Below are 13,156 nucleotides of genomic sequence, written 5' to 3'. Positions count from 1 at the left end.
ACCTGCACCCGGCCCCCTTCCCAAACTGGCAGTGCATGTGGCTGCAGGAGAAGAAGCAATGTTACCTTACAAGGCTAATGCAGAGGCACAGTCTATAATCCATCACAGAAAACTTAAAATGTCATCTTTGAACTGCCTTCTTCAAACAGTGTGGACATAGCAGCCATGTTTTCAGCAAGTATGAATGTGACATTTGATATTTCTATACTGCAGTCTCCCTATGTGTGACATTTTTTCTGTTTACATATGTGTCTTTTATTACTGTTTGTGTTTCTCTTTCTACAGATGGTAAGTCGTAACAAAACAACCGTAAGTTAGCTCTTGAAAATTAGGAGAAATCGAATAGGTTTTCCCTCACTATGTGCACCTTAGCGTGTGGGCATTTGATTACCACAAGACTGGTGGTATTTCCTCAGTCTGTTTTCACGTTTTGGTCCTGTTGAAAGCCAGCATATGGAAATGTCTGGCTGAAACATGTAGACCGATCTGATATATTATAGGATACATGAGCTGAATTTAAGTCTCTAGACATATCCGCCTTTTCGTTTTTAACCTTGCCATAGGGCCCGATAATAAAATAATTCTCTTTACTGAGGGGGACTCTATAGACATTTTTAACACATGTATCACTCCACCCCACTTGACACAAGAAAACACCAGCTTCCCTGTAATTCAGGTGTCGCAGCACACCCAGGGTGCACTTGCCACCTTGGGTGGGAACCCAATGATGAAGCATGCCACCAACTAGGTTGGTGGGCGAGGGTTCTTTTAAAAAAACAATCTGTTTTTCCCCACACAAACCAGTAATGGAATGGTTTAATTATCTTTACAAGCCTCTTCTTCTTGATTGATATAGACTAACACAGGGGAATGGAACAAACTCCTCTTATTTCCTCACTTTCCTCTCGATATTTAATAATGACATTTACATGAGTCATTTATGAGACTGAGTGACAGTTCATTGTAAGCAACTGATAAACAAAATGGTGCATTAAAGCATGAATTACCTCAGTCAATTTTTAACATCAATAGCGCGCCGTCTATGTATTAATGTTCCCATTTGGTAACAAGCAATAATAACCACAAATAATATTAAAAACATGTGACCCAGATAGTTAATGCATGACTTTTTTTCTTTTTTTTTTTACAGACTAGTTCCAGCTTCTCCCTTTATGCTGCTTCGGTAAGAGAAGCTGCTCTTCTACAATAAGCTGGCTCCATACCTTGCTTTACTCATGGGTAAGTAAACTATCAACTACAGAAATAGCAACATGTAGCATGAGGGAATCAGTGGCATGGATATGTTGCTGTAGAGGGAGAATCTTCAGTGTGAAGTTGGTTTCCTATCCATCACACCCTTAACCTAATTTACTATAAAAACACTGTTTCAAACACCATCAGCCAGAACAGAACAGCAAGTTACTTACCTTCAATAACATCTTTTCTGGTCAAGACTAGCTAACCACAGATTCCTCACCTTGTGAATTTCTCCCAGGCACTAGACAGGAGTCAGAAACGTTTCAGCAATTTCCTCGGGCATTGACAGGTGGCGTCATGCGACTCCATATTGGGTACGCTCACTCCGGATATGAGTTTAAGGCCCCATATATGCACCATAGTTATGCTCTGACATCAGTCTCTTTCTAATCTCTACCCGTACCTTTGGACTCGTAGCTATGGAAATCAGATAGCTCAGTGCGCAGAATGTCATATTTGGCATCTGTAATTAGATAGACTCTCTACTAGAAATGGCATTTAAAAAGTTAAGTAACTTATTCTTGTGATAGAGACTTCTAGACACAGATTTCTAAAAGTGAATTGATGCCAAAGCAGCGCACATGCTTTGGCCGTGGGTCTCTAGAATGGCTCAGAGCAGGATATCCTGCAGGATAGGTCGGGCAAAGTGCCCATTCTGGCAGACCTTGTTATTAAGGCAGCAATTCTTTGTGAATGTCTGGAGAGATGCCCACATCGCAATCTTGCAATCGTCCAGAGCTTTCACATCGCGCACCAGGGCAATGGCAGCAGCCTCCGCTCTGGTGGAGTGAGCGGGCAAGCCTTCTGGCGGCCTTTTCTAGGCCGTCCCAAAGCAGATATTGATGTACAACACAATTCATTTTGCACCGCTTTGCCCTTCTTAGTCACAGAGAAACAAATGAAAAATGAATCATGTCAGTAATCTCTGGTGTGGTCTACGTAGAAGCTATGTGCCCTCTCGGGATGAATCCGGTTACGCAATTTTTCTGGTTTTGAAGGGTGAAACAGTGCACAGGAAGCTGACAAGGTGATGGATTGTCATATGTGGAATTGCATGACAAACCTTAGGCAGTCGTGCTCTTTTGTCCTGGAAGAAGGACATATGTACTTTGGAACTACTGATAAAGCCTGGAGTTTGTTCACTCGCCTGGCTGATGTTAAGGCGAAGAGAAATGCTTGTTTTTACTAGTTCAAACAGGTATCATTTAACTGTTACTACAGAGAAGCCTTGCTGGGCTAGGGTCAAACAAACCAGAACATTAGATAAATGAGCAGTGAGAGGTAGGATATGTCAGGAGGAACACAAAGCAACAAACTTCTCATAGCTTTCTGCATTGACAGATCTTGTGGATGAACACTTGGCTGCCAAGACGACATCAACCACTCCGGGAGGAAACTGAAATTTATCAGCTGTCGCCGCTCAATCGCCACACTTGGAGGTGTCAGTTGCACAGGCTGGGGTTCAAAATGTGGCACTGCTGTTGCAACAGGTCACTCCAAAGGGGCAGCCAGATTAAAGGGCAAATGCTCATGGTAAGTAGTTCGAGGTATCCAACCCAAAAGAATGAAACTTAAGTATAATGTATAGGCACAGTTCTCGATCTGAGGGATGACAAGTTGCTTCTACTACTAGTGGGAGCAATACCTCTTATATAGCAACCCTCGCACACTCTAATAGTGTCATGCTTCATCATTGGGTTCACACTGGCTCCTAAAGGCCATGGGCGCTGTATCTTGCCCAGTGTTAGCCCCTTACAGCCAAAAGACTGTGTGGAACGGGCAGAGGTGCAGGATTCTTACAAGGAACCTCTATGAGAGGCAGCTGGTGAGTGTGCAAACAGGAAGGCAGAAGCATGGCGCGTGACAAGCCCAGGAACAAATGGCTGGGGTGAAAAAAGCATGAGTGACAGCCCACAAGTAGTCATAATATTCATAACATGACATATGTTATAGTATTCATCAAGCTCCCATAAGGAACTTTCCGTACTGATTTCAGTGCAATGCGCAAGTACTTCAACACCCGGTTTCAATCTGACTGTCAAGTCTTCAGATAAGCGTCCACCAAGAGGATGCCATTGGAAGCCTGCTCACACGCAACATTTTCAAGAAAGTGCATTGACAGCACCGTTCGGCAAGTAGCTGGTGTTTCCTAACAACACAAGCACAGCTGCCACCACCAATCAAGCAACGTGTACTGTCAGAAATAAATTCAAATGATGCCAGCACATGTAATGAGCGATGTTAACGCTACACAACCGAGAGTGGGAGGAGGTCAGGAGTGCAAATGGAGTTCTTGTTCTTAAATCAAAACAAGATTACCAGCCCTGTTAAGAAGGAGTAGAAAAAAACAAAAAGGCCCATGTCTATAGGCTCCAGGGGTCGAGGCTTCACATACCGGAGTCCTTGAAAGACTGATAACCAGTTGTGGGGGCGCAGGGCTTCTAAAATAAATGGCATGTTATGGTGAAACATGACAGAGTACCCTGACAAGATTTACAGGCCTGTTTTCAATTGCGCTCTAAATTGAAAGGCACGGGGAGCAGCTGTCCGAATGGAGAGCCTTCCCATGCTGCAGTGCAGAAACAAATTAAAAAAATAGCGCGCAGAAATAGGCCTAAATTCGCACAAGTGGAAGGCTACAAGTAGCTGCTCTGGGGGAGTGAACAACCAACGAAAAGGAGGGACAAATAGAAAAGATTAACCATTTGGAAGCAAGGCTATTTAAAGGACATGTAAATAAACAAACGAAAAGATATGGATGGGCTGTAAGCCCACAAAGTATATATAGGTCTCAAATAGACAGCGCAAGCACTGTCTAGGCTTGACCTAAAAATCTTGGTAACATTTTCATCTTAAATCAGAGATATTCTCAATTTCAGAGAGAGTGGAAGACTGATCCAGAGCTCTATGCATGTTTTCGTCTTTTCAAGTGCTGTGGGAAAGTTACTCCTAATGAGATCGTAATCACAGGTGATCTAAACTCCCAGATAACGAACGCCTTCTGGGCTCCACTGCAGGGGATAATCGAGACCCGGGAGTATAGTAAACTCAGAAAGTGAGTCCCGTGTCTCATTTATTGACTATTGTGTTCATTTGCAGATGTCTTGTACTCCTAAGTCTAAGGCTGCTCCACCACACTATACCCTAGAAGAGCACCTTGGGATTGCTAGAGCAAGCCCCTGTCCACTTGAAAGGGAACCTCTGGACACTTCACACAATATAACTCATTAAGATATGTCATATAAGAAGCCAACTTCCTACAACCGAGCTATATGCAATTCAGTCTCTTTATTTTGCACATCTTATCACCTTAGTTTCAATGATGGATCGGGATGCTGCCCCAAGTGATTACCAGTGGCGGAGAATAATTCAAGTATTATTGTTTTGGCCTAAGTGGGACAGGTATGCCCAGGTGTGGGTCCTGTGCACACTGTCACTGGAACCAAGCTGTACCAGGCTGATGAGCTCATAACTAGGGCGAAACCGATCCTGGGTAGCTCGTGGTCCAGTTCAGGGATGACTTGGCTAGTCAATTCAGGCTCGACTCTTCCTATCAAGACTGATTTTCATATAGCTGGGTTCAAACTGAGGTGGTATGGTGTGAACAAATAATAGTGGATTGGGAAGCACCCCTGTATGAGTACCAATGGCTGAGATTAATTTAAGCATTCCATCCATCACTGTTTTGTATGCTTACTACATGGTTCCAACATACAGCCAGTGCAGCTCCTTTGGCCCAAAGCTGCTCTAGCAGATTTGGTAGGGTACCAAAGATTTTTACCACAGCCTCCTGGAGCTGGTGGACTTTGTCTGCTGGTGCAGTCCATCCAAGGAACAAGGGTGCGGGAACACACTGCTGGAGTCCGTACTGCGTATTGCCTCTGCAGCCTGGAGGTACCTAGGCTGTCGCGCAACTTCGAAAGGTAAGAATGGCAGGTAAGAGGAGACCCATGCTTCTACTTAATATGTTTTTTGTGGTATCTTTTCTACTTACCTGAGCTCTGCGACTTCGATTGGGAACATTCATGCGACTAGCCACAGGAACAATAGCACGTATGCAAACTTCTTCTTCTTTTGGAGTCTAGAGATGGCTAACTTGGCTTCGTGGTCGTGATGGCTCTGCAATTCACCTTCGAGCAACATGGACATAACTCCGAGTGCCAAGGCACTAAAGGCAAACGTCATGGGTGTCTGTTACTGACGTTGGTCTCTGACCGTTATAGAAAGGGATAAAACCTGTGATTTTAGGGCCCATGTTCTTCACACTGTGAAGTGTTTGGAAGGAAAAAGAGTTTTTCCTGAGGGAAAAAGTCTGTCATAAGACAGCACTGCTAGCTCTGGATCAGAGTCTGAAGGCGCTGAAAGATTGGAGCTGGTGTCAGCGCGCAAAGGTGGAAAATATGTCAGTCCACAGTGTCATATTCGGAGTGGACTGAACAAACCTAGGGCTGCACACTGCCACCATTCAACACGCAAAGGAATTACTGAAATGTTTCCGGATCCAGTCTGGTGCCTTGGTAAAATTTACAACACACTGTACAGAGGGGGGGACCGGGAGCTATTAGAAAAATGCAGGTCCAGTACCATTGCTCCCAGAGACTGACGTAGTATTCACTAAGCGGTAAGTGTTCCTAAAGACAAAGGAGTGCCCTCACACACCCTTGCGAGTGTCATGGTTCATCATCGGGCGTTGCTCCTTGAGGGAGTGGCACTGCTGTCCTCCAGGGACCCCCCGAGAAGGCTCTTTTAAGGAGATGCCGCAGTTGTGCATGTGGGTCTAGAACAGTAAGTGAATGAGTGAGTTAATATTACCTTAGCGGCACCCACAACCTTGTTTTATTCAGGGTTCAGCAGGTGTGGTAGCTCTATAGACCTTGGTCAATATGAGATCACCCACACGACACCACTGGCCCTTCTATCTACAATACTGCAATCAGCCCATGGCTGTCCCGACAACAAGAGCCTGTGTTGTGCAAACCACATTAGCAGAGATCATGGGGGTTTGAGTGCGGCACTCACACTCCAACTGGACTACCTACTGTCATAATTGATTACAGGACCACTTACTTGACATTTCATTTTTTAATTGAATCATTGATAATTCACAACCAGACTTGTATCCAACAATTAGACGGTTATCTCGGTGTTTTATGTGTTTCTCGTGCTTGACATCATATGCCTTAATACCAGTTGGAAGCATTACTATCCTTTTTTGACACCCTGACACCATTCCAATATGACCGCCACCGTCCTAGAGACAGCAGTATCACTTGTGCAGTCTATACACATTGACCTCCAGCATACCACGCACTTTGGGACGTCAATTCGGGTCGGTGTCAGTCCAGCAGCTATAATTTGGCAAACCGGACTTTCCCGTAAACACCAGCAACTCACTGACGGACGGGCAGGTACGTGGCATCGATATGGGTGAGTGAATGTAAGTGTCTTCCTGCGGTCTCTACAAAGGATCTGAGGTAAAAGGGCAGACACAAGCCTAACAAGCTCACAATCGTGTTTTATTTTTCATACATCCGCAGATACTCACCCTCATTACGACAGTGAGCGCCGACGTGGCTCACCATTCTGAAACAATGGGTATGTGGTCAAGCGTGTTCACGAATGTTGCTTGTGTGGTATGTGTGTGGCACCACGCCCTGCAATACTGCCGCCACAATTATCTCAATTTCGAGACACTCGTCACATTACACATTTGTTTAGGCACGTGAAGCACCCAGATCACGAAGGCGGTGCTGCGTGTAGTCAGTTTTGCCACCACTTTGTCTGCGGTCTGGGACACGAACGAGATAATTCCATGAGATATGCTCACCGCGTCTGATTAGTATGGCTCAAGAACTGCCACTAACAGCATGAAAGTGGAGCCTTGTCTCTAATGATGTTATAGATACAGCAATAACACCACCCTCTAAACCATTGGGTTTATAAATAAGATATGTGTGTGCCAGACACCTACTGCCTCTGGCTATATGCAGCCAGCCAAAGGCGTCACCAGACTTATGTGTACATCATCGCACGGGGAGCAGCTGTGCGCTGATTTGGCAATGATCACTATATGGCAGTATGTCGACAAGCGCATATTTCACTAAACATGCCCAGAAGGATGCCTGTGGATTTCTCTTGCTCTGTTGTATCCCTTTCCATTTCACCCGGTTGGGTATAGGAACTCGAACCAGACGTTCCTACCAGCGCAGAGACACTTCAACACCTGAATATAGATACAGCGGGAATTCAGGGCGTATTTTGCCTGATTCCTGTTCACTTTTTCTTGTATTTGTCACTTCACAGTCCTGACGAAGCACGCCTCGGTCCATTAGGGACCACCATTAAGTGCGAAACAAGTTGACCTAATCTCACTTTTTTCACACATTCCCACTGATTTTGAGAGCAGCAGGAAGACATCCTTTCGCCCTCTATATCTGCTTTAAGGAGGTGCTCCACATCCTAGATTGTTTTAGCTTTACCTTCTGGACCCCTGAATAACACTAGGTTCTGGGTACTGCTAAGGTAAGTTTAACTCACTCATTCCCTTACTGTTCTAGGCCCCACATGCACAACTGCGGCACCCCCTAAAAAGATCTCTGATAAAGAGCCCTCTCGTGGGGTCCGTGGAGGACAGCAGCGCCACCCCCACGAGGAGCAACGCCCGATGACGAAGGATGACACTAGCAAGTGTGTGTGAGGGCGCTATATTCAAAAGGAGTAATTCCTCCACTGTAATTAAATAACCCAACTATATTGAGAGAGACCACTCAGACCCTCTTTTCAACCACAATAGGTTGCTTTCCCCGTGGTCTTTAGGAACTGGGTTACCCCTTACTGAATACTACGCCTAGGAAAAATTCACAAAGTTAGACATCACAAGAGGAGGACTCTGTGTTTAGAAGTCTCTATCAGAAATAAAACCTTGGAAAGGATTGGCAAATATTCCCAAGAAATCTATTTTATACCAGAGATCAATTAGGCAGACGACTGACAGAATCCCAGCCATCACATGTGTTTAGCAAGGAAGACAAAGAAGATGTGAACAGAGCGAAATACTTAACTTTTAAAGTATAGATCTAATTGAACCAACTCAAACTTGTTCCAGCTGCACCCCAAAAGGTGAAAGCTGGTTATTTCAATATTCCTTTATTCAATATCAGAGTTGCTCCCACTGCCAAAAGCCACAATTTTACATTTTACTACAGTAAAGTTCCTTGGCAGCAGGCATTAATTTCCAATTTCAAAAAAGGTTGATTTAGAGAGTTTTCAGTGCATGTCAAGAAAGCTGCATGGTCCACTTACAAAAGTACTGAGACATTGAGGATGGGAAGATAAATTATAATTAATCATAACTACTTATCTGAATCATTAAGAAAAAGATTAAGTAGAAATGGAATTAAAGTGCACACTTGGAACAGCTCTCTAATAACTGTGATTCTTTCAGCATCTCACCAGTCACGCCAAATCTACCTCAAGCAGAATTTCTAGTGTGTAGATATCAAACACTTTCAAAAGAGTGGGATTTAGACTAAATGCTTACAATGACTCAAACATTAAAACCTCTTTCTTAAGGACAAATATTTAGTTTAATACGTTGAAGAAATAAACAAACATTGATCTACACACACACACACATTTACACTATTGTACTAAGGCTAATTCTAAAATATACATGGCAAACACAAGGATGTTTTTCTAAAAATGTTCCTGTGACTACCTCTGCCGCATTTTCGGCACATCAGTATGGGACACAGCATCAATAAATAAAAAAACTGATATGAAGTGCACTAATATATATGCTTTGAAAATGGCCAAACACACTCAGAGATTAAAAACTGTTAGGATTTAAAGGTCAAACATCTGATGACTTACTATTTCTTGTTGTTCTTCATCTGAGGAATGATGTACATCAATCCATTCTCCATCCTCGCTGCCTCCTTCGTCCTCACTCAAACTGGCACTTTCCCAATCGTCTGGTAAGGTAAATTGCAAACAGTATCACATACACAACCTATAATTTCTACCACACCAATAAAATCTATCATGGTCTCTGTCAGAGCTAGAAAGAGTATGAGCTGTGAAAGCACACATTTTCATCAATCCTTCTCATTTAATGAGACTAATAGTTGATGTGTACAGGAGAAAATTGGTGAAGTAGGAAGTACGTACAATATTCCTACCACTTAATGCGCATGTTACTGAGATAGAGGTGTGACAGATTGTGACCTTAATACATTTTTAGCAGTACATTTAAAAAAAATCTTTCTGAATGGATGTCATGTGTGCAATAAGGGTTTCCCTCCATATAAAACAGGGATGCCTACAGAGTAAGAGGTTCACAGGCATGCAGTAAATAGGAGAACCCAACATAACTGTGCCATTGTCACTACTATGAGAAGGTGTGTCAGCTAAAAGTGTCAATAAGAGCAGTTCACAACTCAAAGCAAGTGGAAAAAAAAATCATGCAAAGAAAAAGACAAAATCATACTACATCAGTCTAATAAAGCCAACGGAAGAGTTTTCAGAATCATAACAAAAAGGACACTATTTCACAAACATAATTACATTTGACAACCCTGCAAAGGAACACCACAAGATTCTAGCAAAATACCACAACTGAGAGAGTCTCAATACTCAAATCACAACAACTGCATGCTTCGGTGGCAAAATATCAATGCAATTGATTAAATTTAAAAAAAAAAAAAAAAAAAATAGAACATTACCTTAAGGGGAACTCAATAACACTCCCTCGTCACATGACTCAACAGCATGTAATACTTTGAATACCCTCTCAGAAAAAGAATTCTATTACATTTAGACCATCAGGATCACCTTCAGACCCAGCACCTCCAAACATATCAAAGATATCCTCCTCACAATGAGTGCTTAGATTGTAGCTAGCCGCTTACTCGACAAGTACTTGGAACCAGGATCTTTCCCACCAAAGTTGAAAGCCTCCTATATGATACCAAAAAAACAAAAACCTTGATCCATACGATCCTGCAAACTACAGACTAATATCCAATTGCCCATTCCTGGGTAAAAGATTTGAAAGAGTAATTTTTTACTTACCTTTCAAAATTTAAGGAGGAAAATGAAGCTTGGGAGAAGCTGAAAACATCCTACAGGAATTATGTTTTAGGTGAAAAAAGTTCTGCTGTCTCTCCTGGTAGATTCCTTCTTGATGTTCAAATGTGTAGCTGAGTATGGGCCATACCTGAATATGGTTATCAACCCTGGGGCACATGCACGATATGTTAAATTCCGATTGGGCATATTACCATTGGCTACTCTTACGCAGTCCTGGACCAAAAAGAAAGTCATATCAAATCTGAGTCCGATGGGTTGTCTAGTTGCAGAGAACACTGAACATGGCGATTTGTTTGTAAAGCTTACGCTAAACAACATACAGAATGGATTATTCCCCTTTGTAAACTTCTTGGGTTTGGGACCGCCATACAGCCCTTAGAATATGTAAAACCAACACGAGACTGTGTGGTGTATTCAATTGCTAGATACCTGTTGGCAATATGGTACATTAGGTTGAGTGCTTTTTAAGATAGTACTTTTATGTATACCTAATGTATTGCCTCAACTGTTTTATGATTGGTTGTATACCCCTTTATCTAGGAGCTTACTTGTTCTCCTTGTAAATCTTTTTAGCTTTGAGATGTGTTTTATGTATTTCCTTCATCTTTTTGTTTTTACTATAATATTATGGATATAAAAAAAGCTACTAATTCTATGAGATTTGTATTGTTGGACCGAAATTTCTCACACAACCTGGTTTTACTCAAATAGTTTTGCATAATACATTTGCACATTTTATTATTATTCTATTTTTAATGTTTATAATGTACCTTTTATGGTTTTATTTTACCGTAATAAAGGAATATGATGACGACTTGATAGATCACCAATCCAGATACAGGAGGCGTGGCCAAGATGGAGGCAGAGTCAGATGTATTTCAAGTGCACTTATCGTCAGGCCTATAATTAATCAGTCAGAATCATGATTAGACCCACGAGTACTGCTTATGAAAGAGCCCCCCCCGGGTCCCCTAGATGCAGGGGTGGCTGTGCTGCAGAGTGGCACTCCGCAACTACAGAGCTGAGATACCACGTTTAACCTTGCGGTCCGCAGCCTGGCTGCGACATGGGACGCACTGACGCAGAACCATGCTATGGCAGCCCTTCTGATGGACTGAGATCACTGGAAGGAATGTGAATTGGGTAGCCCCCACTGGGATCTGAGAGGTGCCAGCCAAGTGACATCAGGAGGGCAAGCTGGAAGACCGGCGATTGTTGGACGCCGGTCCGGGAGTCCAGCTGCTGTGCCCGTGAGTCCGGGATCATCAATGGCGGCGGCCCATCCCCAGGCCGCAAGGAGGGACTCCCTGGCGGGCCTGACCTCTGTTGGGACAGCCGCATTCGTCTAATGAGCGGTGGGTCAGCCGGGACCAGTGCTGCCCTATTGTGGTTGTGCCCCCTTGCCCCTGGCTGCATGGGGGAGGCAGCGACCATCATGTGTGGCAGCTTGGAGGGCTGAAGCTGCAGGCCTGGTTCGATCACCCCGGAGGTGAGGACTTGACCCAATGGCAATGGGGAGAGTCATGATGAAGGTTGGACTTCCTCCTTCCTGCGTCCATACCTTGCCTGCACCTGACGGCGCAGAGAATAGAGTACTCTGTGGGACCTGTCCGACTCCCGGCACCCCAATAACGGGCCTAACTCACTGGCGACACTGCCCAGGAGGTCAGAACCCCCTCAGAGTATGACCTGAAGTGGAAAAGGGACTGGAGGTACAGAGTGCCCCGTGCTGCGGGTGGGGGGGGGGAAGAAAGGATTGCACGCCTGAGGAGGGGTCTGGTTCCCTGAGACCAGGGAGAGGACACATCATTTTTACCAGTGCTGAGCAGCGGGCTGGGGAGCTGGGGGGACATTCCCCTTTCCCCCCCGCCCATCTAAAACCTGTGTCTGCCATCATTCATCTGGCAGGGTCAGCACCGGTCAAAACGGTCTTGCCCCACCACAGACTGCAACATTCCGGTCACCTCACCTTGCAAACCCACCTGAAAATACTAGTTGAGCCCCCACAATACAGGCCGCAGGAACTGAACAAGTGAGAAAGTGATCTCCCCTCTGTTCTTATCCTGTTGAACATCGGAAACGACTTGTGTGCCACTCCTGCGCCTGTGAGACTTGTCCTGGATGGCTACCACTACCGCTTGCAGGCCTATCCAATTGGGGGTGCACAAAGCATCACTCCGGTGTCAGGAGTATGGCCCATGATCAAGAACTGAGGTCTATTGAACAGGTGAAGATGGACTGCTACACCAAGGTAGTAGCACCTCCAGACATGGATGCCCTCCCTTCAATACCTGATAATGCGGTTCTCCCCCTGGATATCCAGTCTTCCTGTGAGGCACCCAAGTGGGGAATGGGGGAGTTGCACTCAGGTCTCCCTCCTGCAGCAGAATCTCTACAACGTGGCTGATAGGGTCACTTCTGCCGAGTCTAGGATCTCCAAGCTGGAGGACACAGTTCAGGGTCACTGTACAGATGTTGCAGAAGCCCAAGCCACCACTAAGGATGTGGTGTGGTGACTGGAAGATGCAGAAAACTGCACCTGCCAAAACAACCTCAGATTTGTTAGATTTCTGGAAGGGATCGAGGGCTCAAAATGGGGCTGAACTAGTGGTAGGGGGTGGTGGGCAACAGACCTCTTAGTCTCCTCTGTTGAGTAGTTATGGTTTAGCTAAGAGAGCAGTTACTTACAGCAGTCCTTGTGGGGTGGCTTGGGTACTTGGTTGGGGGTTTTAGGGTGGGTTATGTTAAGTAGGGGGCAGATACAGATATGGAAACTAGGCATTGGGCAGGTTAGAAAAGCTGGCACAAT

General features: G+C 44.5%; 1 protein-coding gene across 1 annotated transcript in view; it reads right to left on the bottom strand.

The window, feature by feature from the left end:
- SDAD1 (SDA1 domain containing 1) overlaps positions 1-13,156 on the bottom strand; it is a 199,967-nt gene that overhangs the window by 20,963 nt on the left and 165,848 nt on the right. The window contains exon 18 of the mRNA XM_086961777.1: positions 9,130-9,230. Within this exon, the coding sequence (XP_086817903.1) occupies positions 9,130-9,230 (101 nt within the window). The remainder of the gene's footprint in view (positions 1-9,129; positions 9,231-13,156) is intronic.

This window comes from Lissotriton vulgaris, chromosome 3_1, assembly GCF_964263255.1.
Source record: "Lissotriton vulgaris chromosome 3_1, aLisVul1.2, whole genome shotgun sequence".
Taxonomy (NCBI): Eukaryota; Metazoa; Chordata; class Amphibia; order Caudata; family Salamandridae; genus Lissotriton; species Lissotriton vulgaris.
The sequence above is the reverse complement of the archived record's forward strand: the minus strand, read 5'-3'. Positions and strand labels throughout refer to the sequence as shown.